Raw genomic sequence first — 23,277 nt, forward strand, 5'->3', positions numbered from 1 at the left:
TAATGTATTACTGCTTGTTTGCATGAGTTAAGCTTCTTTGATTGTCAAAGAATAAATATAGAAAAATTTAAATTTCAAGGATAGGGAGCCCTAACAATATATATATATATATATATATATATATATATATATATATATATATATATATATATATATATATATATATATATATATATATATATATACATATATATATATATATATATATATATATATATATATATATATATATATATATATATATATATATATATATATATATATATATATATATATATATATATATACATAGATGAAATATGAACTATTAAAGTTAAAACTGTCTATAAAAAAATCAATTAATCAATTAATTTAGCACACTGTAAAAACTGGTTAAAATGGAAGTTGATTGGCTTTGGGTCTTAGTTTAAAGAAGATAATGATAAGGGAAAATTAAATTTGAAATGATAAAACCATTTCCATATTAAAAACTAACATGGTAAATTATAAAGCCTACTTGAAGGAGATGGATGTTTACAATAAAATATATAAAAGTTTGAAAATTACTAGATGAAATTTTTAAAATAAAATGTATTAAATTTTGTATTTTTAAAAACATGAAATTGAAAGAAAAAATTAAGAAAGTTTTAAAATGAAAGTGAGAGATCTAAAAGCTAGGGCAAATTTAAAAAACAACAACTAAGAAGTAAAAAGTGATGAAAAAGTAAGAACTAAACAAAGAGAGAAGAAAAAATAAATAAATAGAAACTAAAAAAGAATCTTGTCATAAATAAAAGAAGAAATAAATAAACTAAAATACAATCTATGACATAAAAGAAAGGGAAATATTCAAACTAAAAATAGAATCTTGAAGAAATAAAATCAAGAAATAAAAACTATCAACTAAAAAGAAACTTGGCATAAATAAATGAAAAATAGAGCAACTAAAATTAGAAAGTTGAGAAAAACAACTTATTTACCCAACTCAAATTGAGATGGTCTGCACCTGCAAGTTGGGGGGATATACAGGATTAATTCAGGTGATACAGGATTAATTCATGTGATACATGATTAATTCAGGTAATACAAGATTAGTTCAGGTGATACAAGATTAATGCGGGTGATACAAGATTGATTCAGGGGATACAGGATTAATTCAGGTGATACAAGATTAGTTCAGGTGATACAAGATTAATGAGGGTGATACAAGATTAATTCAGGTATAACATGATTAATTCTGGAGATTGGTTATTTGTTCAGTTGATATAAGATTAATATAGATAATCCCTGATTAATGTAGGTGATACAAAACAACTTACAAAAAACAGTTTAGGTGCAACTAATCCTGCATGTCAAATCACACCAAAAAATAAAACATACAGCTTATTATTAGTTCATCCAATCACAGATCAACATGTAAAGGGTTAACATTCAGCATGATATGTTACTGTGTTGTCTAGCTGGGCCTATATATCAATGTGTGGGTGTAACCATCTATCCTGTACTCACCATCTCTATACCACCCCTGTGTGGGGTGTAACCATCTATCCAGTACTCACCATCTCTATACCAGCCCTGTGTGGGGTGTAACCATCTATCCAGTACTCACCATCTCTATACCAGCCCTGTGTGGGTGTAACCATCTATCCTGTACTCACCATCTCTATACCAGCCCTGTGTGTAACCAGCTTTAAGATCCTGTACTCACCATCTCTATACCAGCCCTGTGTGGGGTGTAACCAGCTTTAAGATCCTGTACTCACCATCTCTATACCAGCCCTGTGTGGGGTGTAACCAGCTTTAAGATCCTGTACTTACCATCTCTATACCAGCCCTGTGTGGGGTGTAACCATCTATCCTGTACTCACCATCTCTATACCAGCCCTGTGTGGGGTGTAACCAGCTTTAAGATCCTGTACTTACCATCTCTATACCACCCCTGTGTGGGGTGTAACCATCTATCCAGTACTCACCATCTCTATACCAGCCCTGTGTGGGTGTAACCATCTATCCTGTACTCACCATCTCTATACCAGCCCTGTGTGTAACCAGCTTTAAGATCCTGTACTCACCATCTCTATACCAGCCCTGTGTGGGGTGTAACCAGCTTTAAGATCCTGTACTCACCATCTCTATACCAGCCCTGTGTGGGGTGTAACCAGCTTTAAGATCCTGTACTTACCATCTCTATACCAGCCCTGTGTGGGGTGTAACCATCTATCCTGTACTCACCATCTCTATACCAGCCCTGTGTGGGTGTAACCATCTATCCTGTACTCACCATCTCTATACCAGCCCTGTGTGTAACCAGCTTTAAGATCCTGTACTCACCATCTCTATACCACCCCTGTGTGGGGTGTAACCAGCTTTAAGATCCTGTACTCACCATCTCTATACCAGCCCTGTGTGGGGTGTAACCAGCTTTAAGATCCTGTACTCACCATCTCTATACCAGCCATGTGTGGGGTGTAACCAGCTTTAAGATCCTGTACTCACCATCTCTATACCAGCCATGTGTGGGGTGTAACCAGCTTTAAGATCCTGTACTCACCATCTCTATACCAGCTAGTGTGGGGTGTAACCAGCTTTAAGATCCTGTACTCACCATCTCTATACCAGCTAGTGTGGGGTGTAACCAGCTTTAAGATCCTGTACTCACCATCTCTATACCAGCTAGTGTGGGGTGTAACCAGCTTTAAGATCCTGTACTCACCATCTCTATACCAGCTAGTGTGGGGTGTAACCAGCTTTAAGATCCTGTACTCACCATCTCTATACCAGCCCTGTGTGGGGTGTAACCATCTATCCTGTACTCACCATCTCTATACCAGCCCTGTGTGTGGTGTAACCATCTATCCTGTACTCACCATCTCTATACCAGCTAGTGTGGGGTGTAACCAGCTTTAAGATCCTGTACTCACCATCTCTATACCAGCCCTGTGTGGGGTGTAACCATCTATCCTGTACTCACCATCTCTATACCAGCCCTGTGTGGGGTGTAACCATCTATCCTGTACTCACCATCTCTATACCAGCCCTGTGTGTAACCATCTATCCTGTACTCACCATCTCTATACCAGCCCTGTGTGGTGTGTAACCATCTATCCTGTACTCACCATCTCTATACCAGCCCTGTGTGGGATGTAACCATCTATCCTGTACTCACCATCTCTATACCAGCCCTGTGTGTAACCATCTATCCTGTACTCACCATCTCTATACCAGCCCTGTGTGTAACCATCTATCCTGTACTCACCATCTCTATACCAGCCCTGTGTGTAACCAGCTTTAAGATCCTGTACTCACCATCTCTATACCAGCCCTGTGTGTAACCAGCTTTAAGATCCTGTACTCACCATCTCTATACCAGCCCTGTGTGGGGTGTAACCATGTATCCTGTACTCACCATCTCTATACCAGCCCTGTGTGGGGTGTAACCATCTATCCAGTACTCACCATCTCTATACCAGCCCTGTGTGGGGTGTAACCATCTATCCAGTACTCACCATCTCTATACCAGCCCTGTGTGTAACCAGCTTTAAGATCCTGTACTCACCATCTCTAGCTCTATGACAACAAACACGGCCGAGTGGTCCGCGGTGTAGCCGTAATCTGATGATTTGTTGGCTCGTCTCCCCCAGGCTTGCTGGAACTGGGCTGTGGCTTGTGAGCCATCTTTTAAGGGGAGTCGGGTTATACCCTAGCAGCAAAATAGACAAAAACTGGTTACACTTTAACAATAAAATAGACAAATATTGGTTACACACTAGCAATGAAATAGACCAAAACTGAACATTAGAAACTTTGGTACAAAAACTTTTAAGTTATGGCATAAAAGGCGACACAAGCAGATACTGACCTGCACATGAACACCTTTGCTGGCTGTGTCACCTATCTGCAGGTTCTGGGAGACCGACGCCGGGACCAGCAGCAAGTCTTTCAACACCTCATTGACAACTTGAAACATCTGCAGTGTAACCACAGGCCAGCTCTTGGATGATCTCTTCTCGTACTTGTAACTGTCTGTGACATACATACATACTAACATAAACTATAACTCTCTATGTAATACATACATATAAATACATCTAGCTAACATTCAACATTTTCCCCTAGAAAGCCAAGCAACACACAATAAACCTAAACTTCTACTCCTGAAGAGCCAAGCTTAAGACACAATAAATCTAAACTTTTACCCCTGAAGAGCCAAGCTTAAGACACAATAAATCTAAACTTTTACCCCTCAAGAGCCAAGCAACACACAATAAATCTAAACTTCTACCCTTGAAGAGCCAAGATGAAGACATAATAAATCTAAACTTTTACCCCTGAAGAGCCTGGCTAACAAATGCTCTAGCACCATTGGTACCATGCCAGCTTGGGACTGTCCCTCTCCAGCCAGGGTGAAGGATTTCCCTGACCCAGTCTCCCCTATGACTAGGAAACAAACATTGCAGCCCCCCAACAGCAGGTCTAGTGAAGGCTGGACTGAGGCTTTGAAGATGTCATAGGTCGTATCATTTTCATGGAATAATTCATCAAATCTGGAAATAAAATTAGCAAAGTTTTAAATAAGTGCTCTAAGATAAAATACCTCCACACATCAGGTTAAATACCTGCTCTAAGATAAAAAATACCTCCACACATCCGGTTAAATAAGTGCTCTAAGATAAAAATACCTCCACACATCAGGTTAAAAATATCTGTTGTACTCACCCAAAGGACGGCCCCCCAGCCCTGGACGCAACTGTATTTTTTTCTGACAAATACAGAGATGATCTCTCTGTTCGAAATGTGGGGCGAATTCGACCTAGCACTTGAATATTCATGGTAATTATCCACTAATGATAGAAGTCTATCAAACTGTTGGTGAATCAACTAATAACTGAAAACAACAAGAGAAGCTGGTCAATTTTTTTTTTAAATTAACCTGTTGCAAAAGAATTAAAAACAATTTCAAAATGTATTTTTTTTTAATTACTATTTCAGCTTATCAACTAGATGGAGAGATTATTTAAAAATAAAATTTCTATTTCAGTTGATCAGCTAGATGTGGAGATTTTTTTTTAAATAAAATTTCTATTTCAGTTCATCAGCTAGATGGGCAGATTTTTTAAAATAAAATTAATGTCAGTTGGCACCAGATGTGAAAACAGCTTGAGGCAGTTTATTTCGCCCATGAAACAATCACTAGTTCTTAATCCTGTTATCTCCCCACTTGTTATCAAATTTCATAATCTTTAACTTACTTTTCAATAATTAGGCCTAATTTAAATCTTATTTAAATGTATCTAAAAAGTTTGAACAAAGTTGCTGCTTTTGCAAACTAACAAAAATTTATTTTTATCAAAGAATGATTAAACCTGCACAGATTCATACAATATTATTAATTATTTAACATGTAACAATTATCATTCTGTGCCAATTCATTAAAAGGAATTTCCAAACTTTAGGGCAGTGAACTCAATTTATGTTTTTTTACAGGACATTCATGACTGTATTAAATGTGGCATCCTTTTAAAACATCTATGTCAATATTGTATAACTACATATCATAAATTATAAAAACCTAACTATTTTATTTTTAGTTAAGTAGGCCTAATCTTTTTAATATTAACTTTTAGTCACTTTCTTAAGGCATAGTCTTGTCTATAATGAATAATGTCTTATTGAGGCTTACTATGATTTAGTAGTATAATTAGATCAATCTTAGCTACTAAAGCTGTTATTTCTTGTTAGTCTCTTGTGTTGTGTATATCCAGAGGCGTAGCTAGGGGAGGGCGGGGAGGGCGGCCGCCCCGGGCGCCGACCCTAAGGGGGCGCCAAAAGGGGTAGAAAAAAATATTTACAAGCTCATTTTAAGCTGCAGTTTTGAATTATAAACAGTCAAAGTAAAGAAATTTAACGGCTGAGAGCCTTTTCATGCTGATTTAACTGTTTTCTACCTTGATTGAGTAACTGTAAGAAACAGTGACCAGAAAAACTGCTTTCCAGCTTTCCTAGATGGAGGGGGGGGGGGGCGCTTTTTCGAAGTCTAAAATCGGAAAAATTAAGGAATAAATAACCCTTATTACTCAGAAAAGAACCCATGGAACTAAAGCGTATTTTACAACTGTGTAACATAAAAACAAGAGTTAGTGACGTTTAAAATCCGCTCTACCATTTTTGTCCAAGATAATGGGGTAGGGGGGGGGGGGGCGCTTTTTCACCAACAAAAATCGCAGGATTTGTACTGGATCGTTTACTAGATAACTCTTTTAACACTTAGAAAAGAAATGTTTTTCCTCTAGCTTGTTTCATTATACAATCAACCAGTCAACGAAATACCCATATGGTATTCCAATGTGAACAATGATTTGCTATTGTATGTTAATTGTATGACCTTAATCTAACAAACTTATAATCCAAATATATACTATGTCATAGAAGAGACTGTTCCAAAGATAAAACATAAAAAGACTGTCCTAAACGAATTAGCACGGCTACAATATTTTTTTCTGACATTACTAATCATCATCTTTAAAGGATAATGCATCTTAAGAGGAATTTAATTGGCGTTGAGTTAAGTTTTAGGGAGCGACAATCATACAGCGTACCTATTAATTTTTTTCAAGACTGTCGCACACACATACACATACACACACACACATATATATATATATATATATATATATATATATATATATATATATATATATATATATATATATATATATATATATATATATATATATATATATATATATATATATATATATATATATATATATATATATATATATATATATATATATATATATATATATATATATATATATATATATATATGTATATATATATATATATGTATATATATATATATATATATATATATATATATATATATATATATGTATATATATACATATATATATATATATATACATATATATATATATATATATGTATATTTATATATATACATATATATACATATATATATATATATATACATATATATATATATATATATATATATATATATATATATATATATATATATATATATATATATATATATATATATATATATATATATATATATATATATATATATACGGCGTGGCGCCAAACTGAATGTTCGCCCCGGGCGCCGGGAGGGGTCGCTACGCCTCTGTGTATATCATGGTTTCGTCCCTTGAGTGTTCAGTACTGAGATGTGTATCTGATGTGTACATGTGAGGCAGTTAACAAGAGGTAGGGTCAGGGACAGTCTGTATCGTCTGAGCCGTCTGTATGTAAGAATAAAGTAGTAAGGTTAACTCAGAGAACTATGTCTATTGAAGTCATGTAACAAAAGCCTAATTTATGTTATTCCTCTTCTATTATTTAATTTTATTTTAAAAGATATTAGGTTTCTTTACTGCTAATCTTGTCCATGGTTGTAGGATTATAAATGTGTGAAATCACAATAATCCCAAGTAGTCCTAAGCTTTTCATGCTTTTCAAATAGTAATTTAGCATGCTCTGATGTGGTCAGTAGAAGCTAAAAGAAACAAACACTGCTACATGAATTATTACCTTACTAAAATCTAAATACTTAGTCTTATGGGTCATCTATTTATGACGTCCACAATTTTTTTGGATTTTGGACCCCCCCCCCCCCGTCCACAAAACAAAAATCCATTTTGTGGATTTCATAAATGGATAACCCCTTACTACCCTTGTACAAGACAAAATAAAATATCTTGTGATTCCAAAGCAAATGTAAGTATTAAATCTTAAAAAAAAATTATTATTTTTGTAGCTAGATGTAAATTGTTGAAATAGTGAAATAGAATCCAGATCTAGATTCTACTCAAGATTCTAGTAACTGGAGTACCTATACATTACTATACAATATTATTCGACAATATGCATTAGAGTAGGCCTAATTTCTATTTTTTTAATTGTTTATTTGCAGTGTTAACTTTTAGCTATCTAAATTCATTTCTAAGATATTTTAATATGCTTCTGTGAAGTTTTATTGTACAATCTTAAAAAATAATTGAGAAATCCACTCATGAAATCTGGTCACAGTACTTGTAGAATTTTTCTACAGTGCAGTAGGTTATAATATAACTAGCCTTCCGTACCTTTTACACATGAATTATAGGCATATATATTTTTAATGTTATACATATTTGGAAATAATAAGTTATAAAATAGGTATTGATCAAAATGCAACACTACACGTTGAGATATTAGTGACAAAACAAAGAAATAACTAAAGAGTAAAAATCGGGCACATTTAAATAAACAAAGGCTACCAATTTCCTAATATTTTATAAAATAGTTTTTGGTCAATACGCGATGTGCTTTACTACACATTGAACAATATTAGTGACCATGCAAAGGTATAATAACTAAAAATCCGACACATTTAAAATAACATAGACTACCAATATGTATTTGAAAAAATAAAACCAATAATAAACATTATTAGTCAACAGAACACCATATTAATTTTTATTAAATGCACACACTGATTAAAAGACTTAAATGATTCCATTAAAAACCTTTTCCGGTTGCATAATTAAAATTGTTTTTCTACATTTGAATATGTCTTTATTTTTTATTTTTCTTCTTTAACTAAAATTTTGTTTATACATTTAAAACATCTACCATATTATTTTCAACAAAAGTCTGTATCAAGTTCTTCATATATCGCTTAAGATTCTGATGTGATATCCTGCAAAAATATGTTGCGGACAGAGAGAGAGAGAAGTGCGCACATGGGCATTGATATAAAAGTTAAAAGGATAGGCTGACCCTGGCAATGGAATTTTTTTTCAGTAATAAAGACTTTGCACAAAGAGTTATAATATAACATATGCTAAATACTAAATTGACTTAGTTTACTATTGTGCCAGCTGTAATTGAAATTTTTTTATAAAAAAAATAATACATACTTTTAGATTGCAGTGCAATCCACATAATTTACATATTATACATACATATTACATATCTATCATATAGAAACCTAGATCTTGATCTAATTCTAATCGAATCTAAAATCTAATTACATTTATTCGACCAGGATCTGTGATCCGCGTTGCTTGTCACTTCGATTTAATTATTAATTATATTAGGCTAGTTATTAGTATTAGTATTAGGCCTAGTATATTAATATACTTAATTTAAATATATTATATTTAATATTTATAGGCCCTATATTTTTATTTAGTAATATTTAGGCCCTATATTTAATTTTAATTTATTTAATTTATGTTTTTAATTTATAATTTAAGTGCATGTTAATGGAAGAGAACCCCAAACAGAAGAATTGTGAGTTATTTTTTTAAAAGGTAGAATCTAGATTATAGATCTACCTAGACTAGTAGTAGAATAAGCATTTTCATTCGCTGTAAACAAAAGCTTGTAGTCTAATAAAAGCATCTGTTTTCCTCAGAGAATTTGTTTACAGTAACAACGTCGCCATCATTAGTTTTATTCTTTCTGATTTTAAAAACTGAAGAGTAAGCTCTTAGGCCTAGAATCTATTTACTTTTATTTTGATTTTAATACAAGCTAGACCTACCAGAGAAGACATGGTTTTGTTGTAGTTTTTTTCTGGTTTCCGAAACTCCACAAACCATCAATAAAATCATTAAATTATCGTTCTATTTGAAGCTGCAAATGCTTATATACTGCCGATGACGAATAGTGGGATGAGGGGGAGGGGCTGTGTTGGCAGCAGCCTAGGGCCCCCTTTTATAAGCGCACCTTAATTTTCACTTTTCTACGATGGTCAACAAAATGGGACAGACTTCAGTAACATGCTCGTTTGAAAACTGTATTTGTAGTCATTTATATATTTCCGAAAGGTGCTATTTAAATTTGCTAGAAAAGTGTCGTTTAACACCCCCCCCCTCATCACACCGGCTAGCCTGTCTGCACCTCTGGGCAACATAGGCTTTGTCTGTCATGGCTTACTATAGAGCTATGTAATACTATATAGAAAATAGCCTTTTTTAAAGCTTAATCTAGAAGGTATAAACAACAGTGGTCGGCAATTTGCAAGTTGGAACGTAATTCATATAGCGCCATAGGCAACATAGCCGTGTAGTGTGGTACATTAACAATCAACGCGATCTGTTTCTGGTGTTTAAGGTCCTGTTGTTATTCAAAAATGTTCCAATTAGGGTGGTCTTGTGGTATTTACGTCTTTTCCCAGATATATTCAAACCCATGTTTTTGTTACATGTTTGTGTAGGTTTCCAACTTTCAGTCCCATATGCACTAGATCGTGTATTGGAATCCTTCAGGCACAAGGTTTGTTGGGCGCGAAACATACAATAATAGGTCCAACATCTACAATAGATACTTCAATCTATGATGGGAAATATAAAATAGGCCCAACCCCTGCAATACATACCTCACTATATTTACCGAGTTAAAATTCTCCGCGCATTTTAGCACTGTCTATTTCATACATACTTTGCACTGCCCATAACACTTCACACAAACCCTGCTCCTCCCACTTCACACATACCTTGCCCCGCCTATAACACTTCACACAAACCCTGCTCCTCCCACTTCACACATACCTTGCCCCGCCCATAACACTTCAGACAAACCCTGCTCCTCCCACTTCACACATACCTTGCCCCGCCCATAACACTTCAGACAAACCCTGCTCCTCCCACTTCACACATACCTTGCCCCGCCCATAACACTTCACACAAACCCTGCTCCTCCCACTTCACACATACCTTGCCCCGCCCATAACGTCTCCCACATCCTTAGCACCACCCATAAACTGCTCACAAAAGCCTCGAGGCACCTATACCGTTTCACACACACACACACACACATTTCCCCACCCCGGCCACTCTAGGCTACCCGCACATTCCTTGTCCCCTTATGACACCCATACCCCGCCCCTCCCATACCTTGCCCCACCCCTATAGGCATAGAAACGGTGTCAATGAAGAGCAAGAGAAATGAAGGCAGTCCTTAACAGACCAGATACCTTTGATAGAAGCAGTCTGGCAGGTGATGGTGACAAATGGCCCCCACAGGAGGATAAGACAGTTGGTTCCAGAAATAGCGGATGGTCGCAGCCCACCTGCCCTGACTAGGTGTAAACAGTTGCAGGTAATGGGATATATTTAAATCTTAACCGACTTTTGACCGCTTTACCACTGGGTACCACGTCAGATTGTTGCAGCATTTTGTTTGAGGTTAGGTTAGGTTAGGTTAGGTTAGGTTAGGTTAGGTTAGGTTAGGTTAGGTTAGGTTAGGTTAGGTTAGAATAGGTTAGGTTAGGTTAGGTTAGGCTAGGTTAGGTTAGGTTAGGTTAGGTTAGGTTAGGCTAGGCTAGGCTAGGTTAGGTTAGGTTAGGTTAGGTTAGGTTAGGTTAGGTTAGGTTAGGTTAGGTTAGGTTAGGTTAGGTTAGGTTAGGTTAGGTTAGGTTAGGTTAGGTTAGGTTAGGTTAGGTTAGGTTAGGTTAGGTTAGGTTAGGTTTAGATGTATCAAGTAAAAGTACGTGTCAGTGTGTGTCCTGAGCCGAGTGTTATCAGCAACATGCAGGTGAGAAATTCAAGCGAGCACGCGTAAATCAGGTCGCCGTGACGGGAGAAAGATGTACTCACCTAATGAGGCGGCGGGGCTGAAAACACCTGGCGAGATGGCTGAGGTGAGATATGTTTACTGATAGCCCTATCTCGCTACCCGCCGGTGTCACCGTCGCCATTTTCAATCTGGGCAGGGCGGGGAAAACTCACTTGTAGGAAACAGTTGTTAGTTTTGAACTAAAGGCAGTGATGCAATGAACACGTCCAACAAGGATTCAAATCTTTGACTTAAGGCAGGGATCCAAAGAAAGCGTCCAATGCAGAGTTTCTTCCAGGCATCTCTTCGGAAGAAAGTTTAAAGCCCCCCCCCCCCCCGAATGAAATGGAATTTATATAGCAAACATATACTTTTACCAGTGTCCGCTTCCCCCCCCCCCCCCCCCGAAAATATCGAGTGCCCCCCGGAGAAAGAAGTCTGGAAGAAACACTGGTCCAAGGGTTTAAAAAATGTCCCAGTAGATTCTAGCCGTTGTTGTGTAGCTGTGAAATATAAGTCCAACTAAAGACCCGAGTCGATGAGACTCAAGGCTTCTAACCTTCGAGCATCGGTTGGTTAAGCTATCCACACACGGCCAGCACAATTGGCACCAACATAGTTTTATATTGCCTTCACATAAAGAGCAACTACGTTCACCTAGTTGTATGCAATCGAAAGAATTTGTTCCCCAATTTAAATAAAATGAATTTTTTGAAGTAGCATTGGGTATGGAGGGCACGTCGGCTTTTCATTACAAAAAATTATCAAATGCTGTTCTTTGTAAATATTGCTTCAATAAGGCTTTTGTTGTATCCGATTTTATCTAGAATTGATGCATCTGTTAAAATAATATTTTTCTTATTTGTATGCAGTGATGTATTCAAAGTGTGTAGGGGGGGGGGGGGGAGGGTGTGTGAAAGGGGCTCTGGCCCCTCACAGTCACAGCTGTCTTACTTTTGTCCCTCGTAATTCAGTGACGTCATATTCAAAATTCTGATTGTGCGAAATCTCCAGATTTACGCCATGTTGTATATATAATTGTATATAGATATATAATAATATATATATAAATATACATTATATATATATATATATATATATATATATATATATATATATATATATATATGTATATATATATATATATATATATATATATATATATATATATATATATATATATATATATATATATATATATATATATATATATATATATATATATATATATATATATATATATATACCTATGAATGCCATAAAACAGTATCCTCCGTCTTTATTGGTAGATATTGCACAAGGTATGTTTGTGTACCAACACAAGTGATCTAATACTGAGTTATAGTTCAGCGATAACCAATGTTTATGTTGCAATTCATATCCAGCGGTCTGATGATTGCGTCAAAAAAACTGCTCCAATATGAGATGAAGAGGACAGTGGATTCAATATGTCCCCACTAGCAGTGTGTTTTGTTACCCTCTGTAGCGCGGTAAAGATGTTAACTTTAGAACAAAGGCGAAACTATCCCGGGGCGATGCGGTAGTAAAAGAAATAGATGGTGCACATATTATTTAATGGATGGGGTGGATGAGGGGGGTATCAATTGGTTTCGTGGGGTGGCGGACAACACAATGTTAGATAACACGCTTTGATTTTTCTTTGTTCTTGTTTTTGCTCATGTTTTTGCTCTTCCTTTTTCTTTAATTTAGAATAAGACATTAGGTTCGCATTTAGAATGAAACATTTGACTTACATATTATTTTCTTTAAAAAAAAATTGAACTTTTTACACTATTTGAAAAGATGATGTGAGAAGTGGTATTCACTCAGCTGATGTAATTTTCATGATGTGTATTCCACAATTTAAATCCGTTTTTTTCAGTACCAGTAGTATATTTAGTCCAGTAGTTTATTAATGGATGAGTGGTGGGCCAGTAGTTTATTTAGTGGTGGGTGGTAGGCCGGTAGTGTATTAACTGGTTAGTGGTACCTTGAATGATTGAATGATGAATGTGTATAACACGAAGGTACCAAGAGTTGAATGATTGAATACCCTAAGTGTATCGAGTTGTGGGCTAAAGATGTAGGTCCACTTGAAGGTCCCAGAGTTGTGGGCTAAAGATGTAGGTCCACTTAAAGGTCCAACTGCTGTTCTTACACAAGTGTTACATCACAGTGTTTGCACGTGCATTATATGCCTGCACGTGCATCAATCTACTCACGAATCTTTCATCATGCTCAAATCACGGCTGGTCTATTGCAGGTCATAGGTTAGTGTGTCGGACATACACGACTACAGACTACACTCCGGCCAGACTAATAGTCTACGGGCAGCGTATAGATATATACTCCTACTAGCCTATTTAAGACAGCTAATGAACTCCGGTTAGCCTATTAGCCCACGGGCCACATTATCTGTGGGCAGCTAATATAGGCTACTCCAGTCAGTCTAATAGTCTACGAACAGGTGATAAACTCCGACCAGCATACTAGTATAGAGATAGCTGACACTCTCCGGCCGGCTAACTAGTCTACAGGCGACGTATAGAACTATACTACGGCCAGCGGACGAGTCTACAGGCAGTTGATACACTCCGGCCAGCGGACGAGTCTACAGGCAGCTGATACACTCCGGTCAGCGGACGAGTCTACGGGTAGCTGATACACTCCGGCCAGCGGACGAGTCTAGAGGCAGCTGATACACTCCGGTCAGCTCGATATCGATTAGCGAGCGCGCGTGTCGGGCCGTGAGCGGAGCGGGTCCGATCTGCACGCGGCAGCTCACCCCTTCCCCTCGCTTCCCTGTCGCCTCAGTGACCGCTCTCATCACGTGGGAGGGTGAGTTACAGGGGGCAGGGGTGATGGTGGTGTCACTGGTAATGGCGGGTATGCTGCTCACACGCGTCCCCGGCAGCTCAACACGCACACACGCACATGCACGCACACACCCGCTCACGCACACACACGCATAGACGCTCCCCACAGCACAAACACGCGCGCTCACTCCAACACGCGCACCCCCCCCCCCCCCGCTCCCCCCTCTCACGCAGCCGACACACACACACACACACGCCCGTTGTGAGGTCTGCCCGCCTGCCTGCCTGCCGCTGTGTTCGCCCACTCCATGCCGACACAGCAATCGAACGCCGTATCATTACCGTAGCACGCGTCCTCTAGTGTGTTCTCGGCGGTCCGTCAAGTCATTAGCGGGCCGGTACCACTGTGGTCCCCCATCCTACAGCCTACCTCAGCCCACGGATTAACCCTGCAAGCATGCACGCTAACGCTAAGCGTTAAGTGATTAGCGTGGGTCTCCTGATGAGACTAGTACTCTGATTCGTATCGATTCATTGGATATTAAAACATCGGCGTCGGCTCTCTTAAGGACCTAACGCTCTACTTAAAGACCTTTTTAGAGCGGTCAGTAGGTCAATCAACGCCCACGCATCATTCAACAACTTCAACACTATTAACGCGTTTGACCGCTAACGGTATGTATATTCACTTAACTCAGTTCATTTCGTAGCTACAATGTATGATTGTCATGTCATGTTTTTTATGTAGGATCTAATTCCTAGCTGATGTGGTAGTCACTAAGCTAGTGTGCCTGACACCTAGCTGATATGGCTGTCACTAAGCTAATATGGCTGTCACCTATCTAATAGATCAGTAAGCTAGCTACTGTGCCATACCGCCTACCTGATGTCTGTCACCTAGTTGATATGCTTGTCAGATATCTAGTATTGTTTTCAAGTAGCCGATATTGATGCCAATGTATAGTTCTCATCAAGCCGGTATATCTGTCCACTAGTTGGTATGGCTTTCACCTAGCTGGTATGGCTGTCACCTAGCTGTATGGCTGTCACCTAGCTAATAGATCAGTAAGCTAGCTACTGTGCCATACCGCCTACCTGATGTCTGTCACCTAGTTGATATGCTTGTCAGATATCTAGTATTGTTTTCAAGTAGCCGATATTGATGCCAATGTATAGTTCTCATCTAGCCGGTATATCTGTCCACTAGTTGGTATGGCTTTCACCTAGCTGGTATGGCTGTCACCTAGCTGTATGGCTGTCACCTAGCTGGTATGGCTGTCACCTAGCGGGTATGGCTGTCACCTAGCTGGTATAGCTGACATAACTTCCTGATGTACTTACTGTGAAAAGACCGGGCCTCACCAAATCGTCCGATTTTTGAAATATTGATTTTCTTTCAGTGCGAGGCATTAGCAGCGCCCATCCTGTCATTCCCCGTCCCTAGGCCCCTGGCTGGCTTCTAATGTTGTGACCCACCCCGTCCCTAGGCCTATGGCTGGCTTCTAATGTTTTGACCCACCCCGTCCCTAGGCCTCTAATGTTTTGACCCACCCCGTCCCTAGGCCTCTAATGTTTTGACCCACCCCGTCCCTAGGCCCCTGACTGGCTTCTAATGTTTTGACCCACTTAGCGCGATCCTCTGGTCACCACTTGTAACCTTACACGCTGATGGTCAGTGGTGGTCAGTGGTGATCAGTGGTGGTCAGTGGTGGTCAGTGGTGATCAGTGGTGGTCAGTGGTGGTCAGTGGTGGTCAGTGGTGGTCAGTGGTGGTCACAGATCACTTGGCACAGGGCTGGTGGGGTCTTCAGACAGTGACCTATTAGTGTCTTCAAAAAGTGACCTATTAGTGTCTTCAGAAAGTGACCTATATGTGTCTTCAGAAAGTGACCTATTAGTGTCTTCAAAAAATGACCTATTAATGTCTTCAGAAAGTGACCTATTTGTGTCTTCAGAAAGTGACCTATATGTGTCTTCAGAAAGTGACCTATTAGTGTCTTCAGAAAGTGACCTATTGGTGTTTTGAGACAGTGACCTATTGGTGTTTTGAGACAGTGACCTAATAGTGTCTTCAGAAAGTGACCTATTGGTGTTTTGAGACAGTGACCTATTGGTGTTTTGAGACAGTGACCTATTAGTGTCTTCAGAAAGTGACCTATTAGTGTCTTCAGACAGAGACCTAATAGTGTCTTCAGACAGTGACCTATTAGTGTCTTCAGAAAGTGACCTATTAGTGTCTTCAGACAGAGACCTAATAGTGTCTCCAGACAGTGACCTATTAGTGTCTTCAGAAAGTGACCTATTAGTGTCTTCAGACAGTGACCTATTAGTGTCTTCAGAAAGTGACCTATTAGTGTCTTCAGACAGTGACCTAATAGTGTCTCCAGACAGTGACCTATTAGTGTCTTCAGAAAGTGACCTATTAGTGTCTTCAGACAGTGACCTATTAGTGTCTACAGAAAGTGACCTATTAGTGTCCTCAGACAGTCGTGTGCTAATTGGCAGTCAGTCATCATGTGCTAATTGGCGTACATATTAAACTAGTAGTTACAGGAGCTAATTACAGATCTGTGAAAGAAGGAATATATGTCACACATCGACAAACAATCGTACATTTATTACACCAATGTCCGCGTCTATTGTACATTTATTACAACAATGTCCATGCCTATCTTCGAGATTTACACTGCGTATTAAAATATGTCCCCCATTTTTTCCCTTAGTAATGCGGTGTTCTCTTGTTCTAATTACAACAAGCACCGTTCTGTTGTTATTGTTCTTCTAAATTATGATTTCAAAGCAAAAGAAGCAACGTTCTGTTGTTATTATTATTCTAAATTATGAGTTCTAAGCACAAGAATCAACGTTCTGTTGTTATTGTTCTTCTAAATGATGAGTTCTAAGCACAAGAAGCAAGGCTCTGTTGTTATTCTTCTTCTAAATGATGAGTTCTAAGCACAAGAAGCAATGTTCTGTGGTTATTATTCTTCTAAATCAGGGGTCTCCAAACTACGGCCCGCGGGCCGGATGCGGCCCGCAAGGTCCTCTCATCCGGCCCGCGGAGATCTTTTTGTCCACGGCAAAATGTTTCTTGCAGGTGGCTGAAGAACTTTGCCCAGAAAATTCAAAACGATCTGAAAATGTTGCTTTGGGTGCAAATACCATTGCCCGCCGTGTTGCAGACATTTATGAAAACATTGTGACTCAAACAGTGAAAAATGACAGCCAGTTTCGCCATTTTTCAATTGCAATGGATGAGTCGCTGAAATTTATATATATTTCTATATAATTTATATTTCGTTGGGGTGAGGAAAGGGGGGTATATGTTCTGGCTACAGGACATTACCCCCCCTGGATATTTTCCCCCCCGGACATTTCCCCCCGTATTTACCCCCCGGAGCAATTACCCCCTGTCAATTACCCCCCCCCCCCCCCCCCCCCCGGGGAATTACCCCCCCCCCTCTCAAGTTAAAATCCTAACTAGAATTTTATATCTATATACTACTTTAATCCAAACCTTAAGAAAAAGACCAAAACCTAAGCATCCACCTTAGCCTGAAACTTCACACAAAACCAAAACCATAGCTAGACACAACCCTAACCCTAACACTAGCTCTAACCCTAACCCTAGCCCTAAACCTAACCCTAGTCTTAACCCTAACCCTAACCCTAACCCTAACCCTAACCCTAAACCTAACCCTAGTCTTAACCCTAACCCTAACCCTAACACTAACCCTAACCCTAACCCTAACCCTAACCCTAACCCTAACCCTAACCCTAACCCTAACCCTAACCCTAACCCTAGCCCTAGCCCTAATCCTAACCCTAACCCTAACCCTAACCCTAGCCCTAGCCCTAGCCCTAACCCTAACTCTAACCCTAACCCTAACCCTAAACCTAGCCCTAACCCTGTCCGGGGGGGGGGTAATGTCCTACTGGGCGGGGGGTAATTGACAGGGGGGTAATTGACAGGGGGGTAATTACTCTGGGGGGTAATGTCGGGGGGGGGGGGAATATCCGGGGGGTAATTGACAGGGGGGAAATGCCCTGTTCCCATATGTTCTTCTGTGGGGGGGGGGGGAGAAAAAGGCCCTCGAACTGATATTTGATAGTTAATGCGGCCCTCGGGCTGAAAAGTTTGGAGACCCCTGTTCTAAATGATGAGATCTAAGCACAAGAAGCAACGTTCTGGTGTTATTGTTCTTCTAAATGATGAGTTCTAAGCACAAGAAGCAATGTTCTGTTGTTATTATTCTTCTAAATGATGAGATCTAAGCACAAGAAGCAACGTTCTGCTAATATTGGGTAGCTGGCTCGATAAATCAATCGGATCAAGATTGGTACTTTCTGATTGATTTCACAGTTAGTTGAGCACTCTGGAGACCGAAGCTCTGCGACCAGTCGATGCATGGCTTCTAATGCCATCAACGGATTTTATTATCATCCTGTTGACAGTTGGGCGGGGTAGGGGGGGGGGGTAGGCGGGGGGAGCGGATTTTTCTGTTAGAAATTTTACCGAAATTGTCATATTCGACACGATCCAAAATTATTTATTAAAATCCGAGTGTACTTCAACTGCTCAATATTTATATATATATATATACACACACACACACACACACACACACACACACATATATATATATATATATATATATATATATATATATATATATATATATATATATATATATATATATATATATATATATATATATATATATATATATATATATATATATACATAAAAATGTATATATATATGTATATGTAGCCTATATACATAGAGCAGCAAAATAAAAATGTCAAGCGAGCCTATAATGAGTAAACACCTGACGTGGCCGTCTATATCGAAACCTGTCTCCACCTGATGTTTGTAGTTGTAGCACCTTGCATGACGTACTGTGCTGTTCATTAATGGACCTTCAGATCCTATTGAACGATCTTTGTGATGAAAGGCCAGTGGTGAAAATATAAAATTCTCAACCAATATATGGGCGCCTGCTACACCAAAACATGACCGCCTGCTCCACCAAAACATGGGCGCCTGCTCCACCAAATCATGGACGCCTGCTCCACTAAACTACGGGCGCCTGCTCCACCCCTGCTCCACCAAAATATGACCGCCTGCTCCACCAAAACACGACCGCCTGCTCCACCAAAATATGACCGCCTGCTCCACCAAACTACGGCCGCCTGCTCCACCAAACCATGGGCACCTGCTCCACCAAAACATGGGCGCCTGCTCCACCAAAACATGACTGTCTGCTCCACCAAAACATGACCGCCTGCTCCACCAAAACATGACCGCCTGCTCCACCAAAACATGACTGTCTGCTCCACCAAAACATGACCGCCTGCTCCACCAAAACATGACCGCCTGCTCCACCAAAACATGGGCGCCTGCTCCACCAAACCATGACCGCCTGCTCCACCAAAACATGACCGCCTGCTCCACCAAAACATGACCGCCTGCTCCACCAAACTACGGGCGCCTGCTCCACCAAACCATGGGCACCTGCTCCACCAAAACATGGGCGCCTGCTCCACCAAAACATGAGCGCCTGCTCCACTAAATCATGGACGCCTGCTCCACCAAAACATGACTGTCTGCTCCACCAAAACATGACCGCCTGCTCCACCAAAACATGACCGCCTGCTCCACCAAAACATGACCGTCTGCTCCACCAAAACATGACCGCCTGCTCCACCAAAACATGGGCGCCTGCTCCACCAAACCATGACCGCCTGCTCCACCAAAACATGACCGCCTGCTCCACCAAAACATGACCGCCTGCTCCACCAAACTACGGGCGCCTGCTCCACCAAACCATGGGCACCTGCTCCACCAAAACATGGGCGCCTGCTCCACCAAAACATGAGCGCCTGCTCCACTAAATCATGGACGCCTGCTCACTAAATCATGGACGCCTGCTCCACTAAATCATGCTTGATTAGGTTTTCTCGGGCCAGTAATCAATTAGTAATATTAAGCGCAATAACACGACATGTACACATACATACATTTATAAAGAATGTATACATATATACTAGCCGCAGTCTGCTAGTTGTCTAGGTTAGTTTTGAAGTTTAAATCGAATGACAAAACGAAATATTTCACCCAAGTTGAGTATCCCTGACTCCATGGTACTACTGAAATCACTTCGATCTATCAAAAACTTATCTATGTCGATCTACCCACAGGCAGATGAACTTAGCCAATGATTACACTAATTATTACATCCTCAACCATCTTCAACACTAACTAAACACAGCCTACCCCATCCCACCACCCCTGCCCCTGCCCCCGCCCCTAACATAACACTAACACACTACGTCAGATAACGTGTTACCTTTATTCCTAGTTAGTGTTTCGCTGCTCTTCGATTAATAGAATATGTATGGAGTAGATCTACACCAAAGAAACTCCTATATATTGTATTATTCCATACAATGAATTCAGCCATACGGGAAACTTTTAAAACCCGTTTGATGACCGGCTAAAAAAATATTTTTAAAATATTAAAATGTTTAAATCTGAAATATCGCTCTAATACGTCCCACTTTGTGTAACACTTCTTAGTCTCTTCTTTACCTGCTATTGCTTTAGTTGTTCTTAAAGTTTCGGTTTGTTTTTCTGAGAGATGTGTTAGCTTATTTGCCCTTACAGTTAAAGTTTATTTTTTCTGTACACAGAACTCTAATAAGTGGATTTTTCCATTACAAAATGATTCTTTTCAAATGCTGCAATTATTGTAAATGTGCTTATTTCTAAAAAAAGGTAATAGAATTGCTAGACATATTAAAACGTGAAAACTCATTCACATAAATTCTTAACGGGGTAGTTTCCTTGTGACAGACGGACAGATGATTTTAGCCCACTTATAAAAATATTAGTCCCATAGTTCATATCATTTTTTTTCCTGACTCCAAACGTTTACCTCGTCTTTTTCCCTGACTCCTGCAGCTCACCTCATATCTTCCCTGACTCCTGTAGCTCACCTCATATCTTCCCCTGATTCCAATAGTGTATCTCATATCTATGTACCTCAGTTTTCCACAAAGTCCTACCGCTTGTCGTTGCTATATACAAAATACCAAAACAACTGAAGTCTAGCTAGACCTACCTCAGTGGGGAATTGTTTTAATAATAAAGACATCAGTTTCATTTCTCTAATGTCGTCCTACAGGGTAGGAAAACCAGGTAAGGAAGTAAAGTACCCTTAACCTGACGGTCCATGGAGTTGGTGAAGTAGAGTTCACCTGTTTCAGTGACCTCGGCATATAAATGGATAGTACAGTCATCACAAGGCCCAGCCGCATTTACTTTCCTGACGTGAGTCAGGTACCCATCATAGCTGGATAGACTCAGTGACGTTCTGCTGACATTAACCTTGATTTAATCTCGTGACCTTCGTGTTGGCAGTCGCTTGCCCTACCACCCGACCACTCCGTTCCACCAAAGCATGGCCTTCATATACCTGTAGCAGCCTAGAGATCGGGTAGAAGGTGTAGTATTATTAGCAGATATAAGACCCATAAAACAAGGGTCATCTGTTCTGCTGGGGAGCAGACCTGACCCGTGGGTCACGTCGGTAAAAAACCTGAATGACGTCGGTTCCCACGGCAAGCGGAGCAGACGATTGGTCGGCTGAGATATGCGAGGTGTGCTGGCGTTTGGAGATGTTGTAAAGATAGGCCAAGGGGGACTAGAGGGGTGCACACTGGTGCTGTACAGATAGGCTAGACCTGCAAGCAGCGATTACATGCATATACACATTCATATATATATATATATATATATATATATATATATATATATATATATATATATATATATATATATATATATATATTTGTGTGTATGTGTGTGCGTGAGTGTGCGTGAGTGTGTGTGCGTGAGTGCGCACGTATGTGTCTGCTTGTGTTTGAGCTCATGCATGTGCGTGTGCATTAATTAATTAAGACAGATTGATTGAGAAAGATTCCGCCAAAATTTTGTAATTAATTATTAAAATATGTTTATTCAATAGCCAATCTATCTAAATTCTACTCAAGTCCAATGGTTTTTTTAATTATATTTTTTTTCAGTACGGCTAGCTTAGAGTACCCGCTTTGTTTTTGGAATTTTAAAATAAGTTTATGTAGAGAAAAAATATCTATTTTTCTTTTTAAAATATGTTCTGCACAAGTTTATTGGCAGATGGAAATTAAATTAGCGATATTGTTATGATGCTAGTTTAGGTCGGATAGGCAGTGGCGTAGCGAGGTCGGGTTTCACCCGGTGCGGCACTTAATGGTGTCACCCCCCCCCCCCCAGAGGCATAGAGACCCTTCCCAGGGACAAACTTTCAAGTTTTCGATTTGCACCCCCCCCCCCCCACCTCAAACTTTCGATTTGCACCCCCCCCCTCAAACTTTCGATGTGCCCCCCCCCTCGAGTTTTTCTCTATATATTTTGCTATTTTTTGCCTTGGTGTCACCCCCCTAAATGGTGTCACCCGGTGCGGTCCGCACCCCCCCCCCCTCGCTACGCCCCTGCGGATAGGTCAAGTAGAAGAAGTTAATAGAAATAGACTATAGCTAGTTGGTTAAAGAGACCAATGAAAATACAGGAGCTGACCAGTCACGTGGGACGGTCAACTGACCACTGAAGCGTGGGGTAGTAGTTAGGTCAGGCAGTCGATAGTTAGGGTGGGTAGGAGAACGGTCAGAGAAATGTAGCGTTAGGTAGAGAGTTAGAATGTAGTTTGTTAGGATGGTCACGGGAGTGCGTAGTAAGTAGAGTTAGCAAGTAGTAGGCCTATATAATTTAGGTTTGTTAGATAAGATAGGAAGTTGATTGTGTAAATCTTAATAAAGAACATTATATATTTGACTTGAACGTGTGTGTTGGATTTTCATCATCT

At 39.6% G+C, this 23,277-nt stretch overlaps 2 protein-coding genes across 2 annotated transcripts in view; one reads left to right on the forward strand and one right to left on the reverse strand.

Annotated features, from left to right (window-relative positions):
- Positions 1-9,435, reverse strand: part of LOC131940578 (coiled-coil domain-containing protein 78) — a 32,356-nt gene extending 22,921 nt beyond the window's left edge. The window contains exons 1-5 of the mRNA XM_059299270.1: positions 9,330-9,435; positions 4,696-4,864; positions 4,306-4,523; positions 3,839-4,002; positions 3,536-3,679 (exon numbers count right to left, since the gene is read on the reverse strand). Coding sequence (XP_059155253.1) covers positions 3,536-3,679; positions 3,839-4,002; positions 4,306-4,523; positions 4,696-4,808 — 639 coding nt within the window. The 5' untranslated portion in view covers positions 4,809-4,864; positions 9,330-9,435. The remainder of the gene's footprint in view (positions 1-3,535; positions 3,680-3,838; positions 4,003-4,305; positions 4,524-4,695; positions 4,865-9,329) is intronic.
- Positions 9,436-14,808: 5,373 nt separating this feature from the next.
- LOC131940568 (regulator of G-protein signaling rgs-2) overlaps positions 14,809-23,277 on the forward strand; it is a 104,534-nt gene continuing 96,065 nt past the window's right edge. Inside the window, exon 1 of the mRNA XM_059299261.1 lies at positions 14,809-15,044. The gene's annotated coding sequence lies outside the window, so the exon portion shown is untranslated. The remainder of the gene's footprint in view (positions 15,045-23,277) is intronic.

Source organism: Physella acuta, unplaced genomic scaffold, assembly GCF_028476545.2.
Source record: "Physella acuta isolate Inbredline_101_S28 unplaced genomic scaffold, ASM2847654v3 ptg000322l, whole genome shotgun sequence".
Taxonomy (NCBI): domain Eukaryota; kingdom Metazoa; phylum Mollusca; class Gastropoda; family Physidae; genus Physella; species Physella acuta.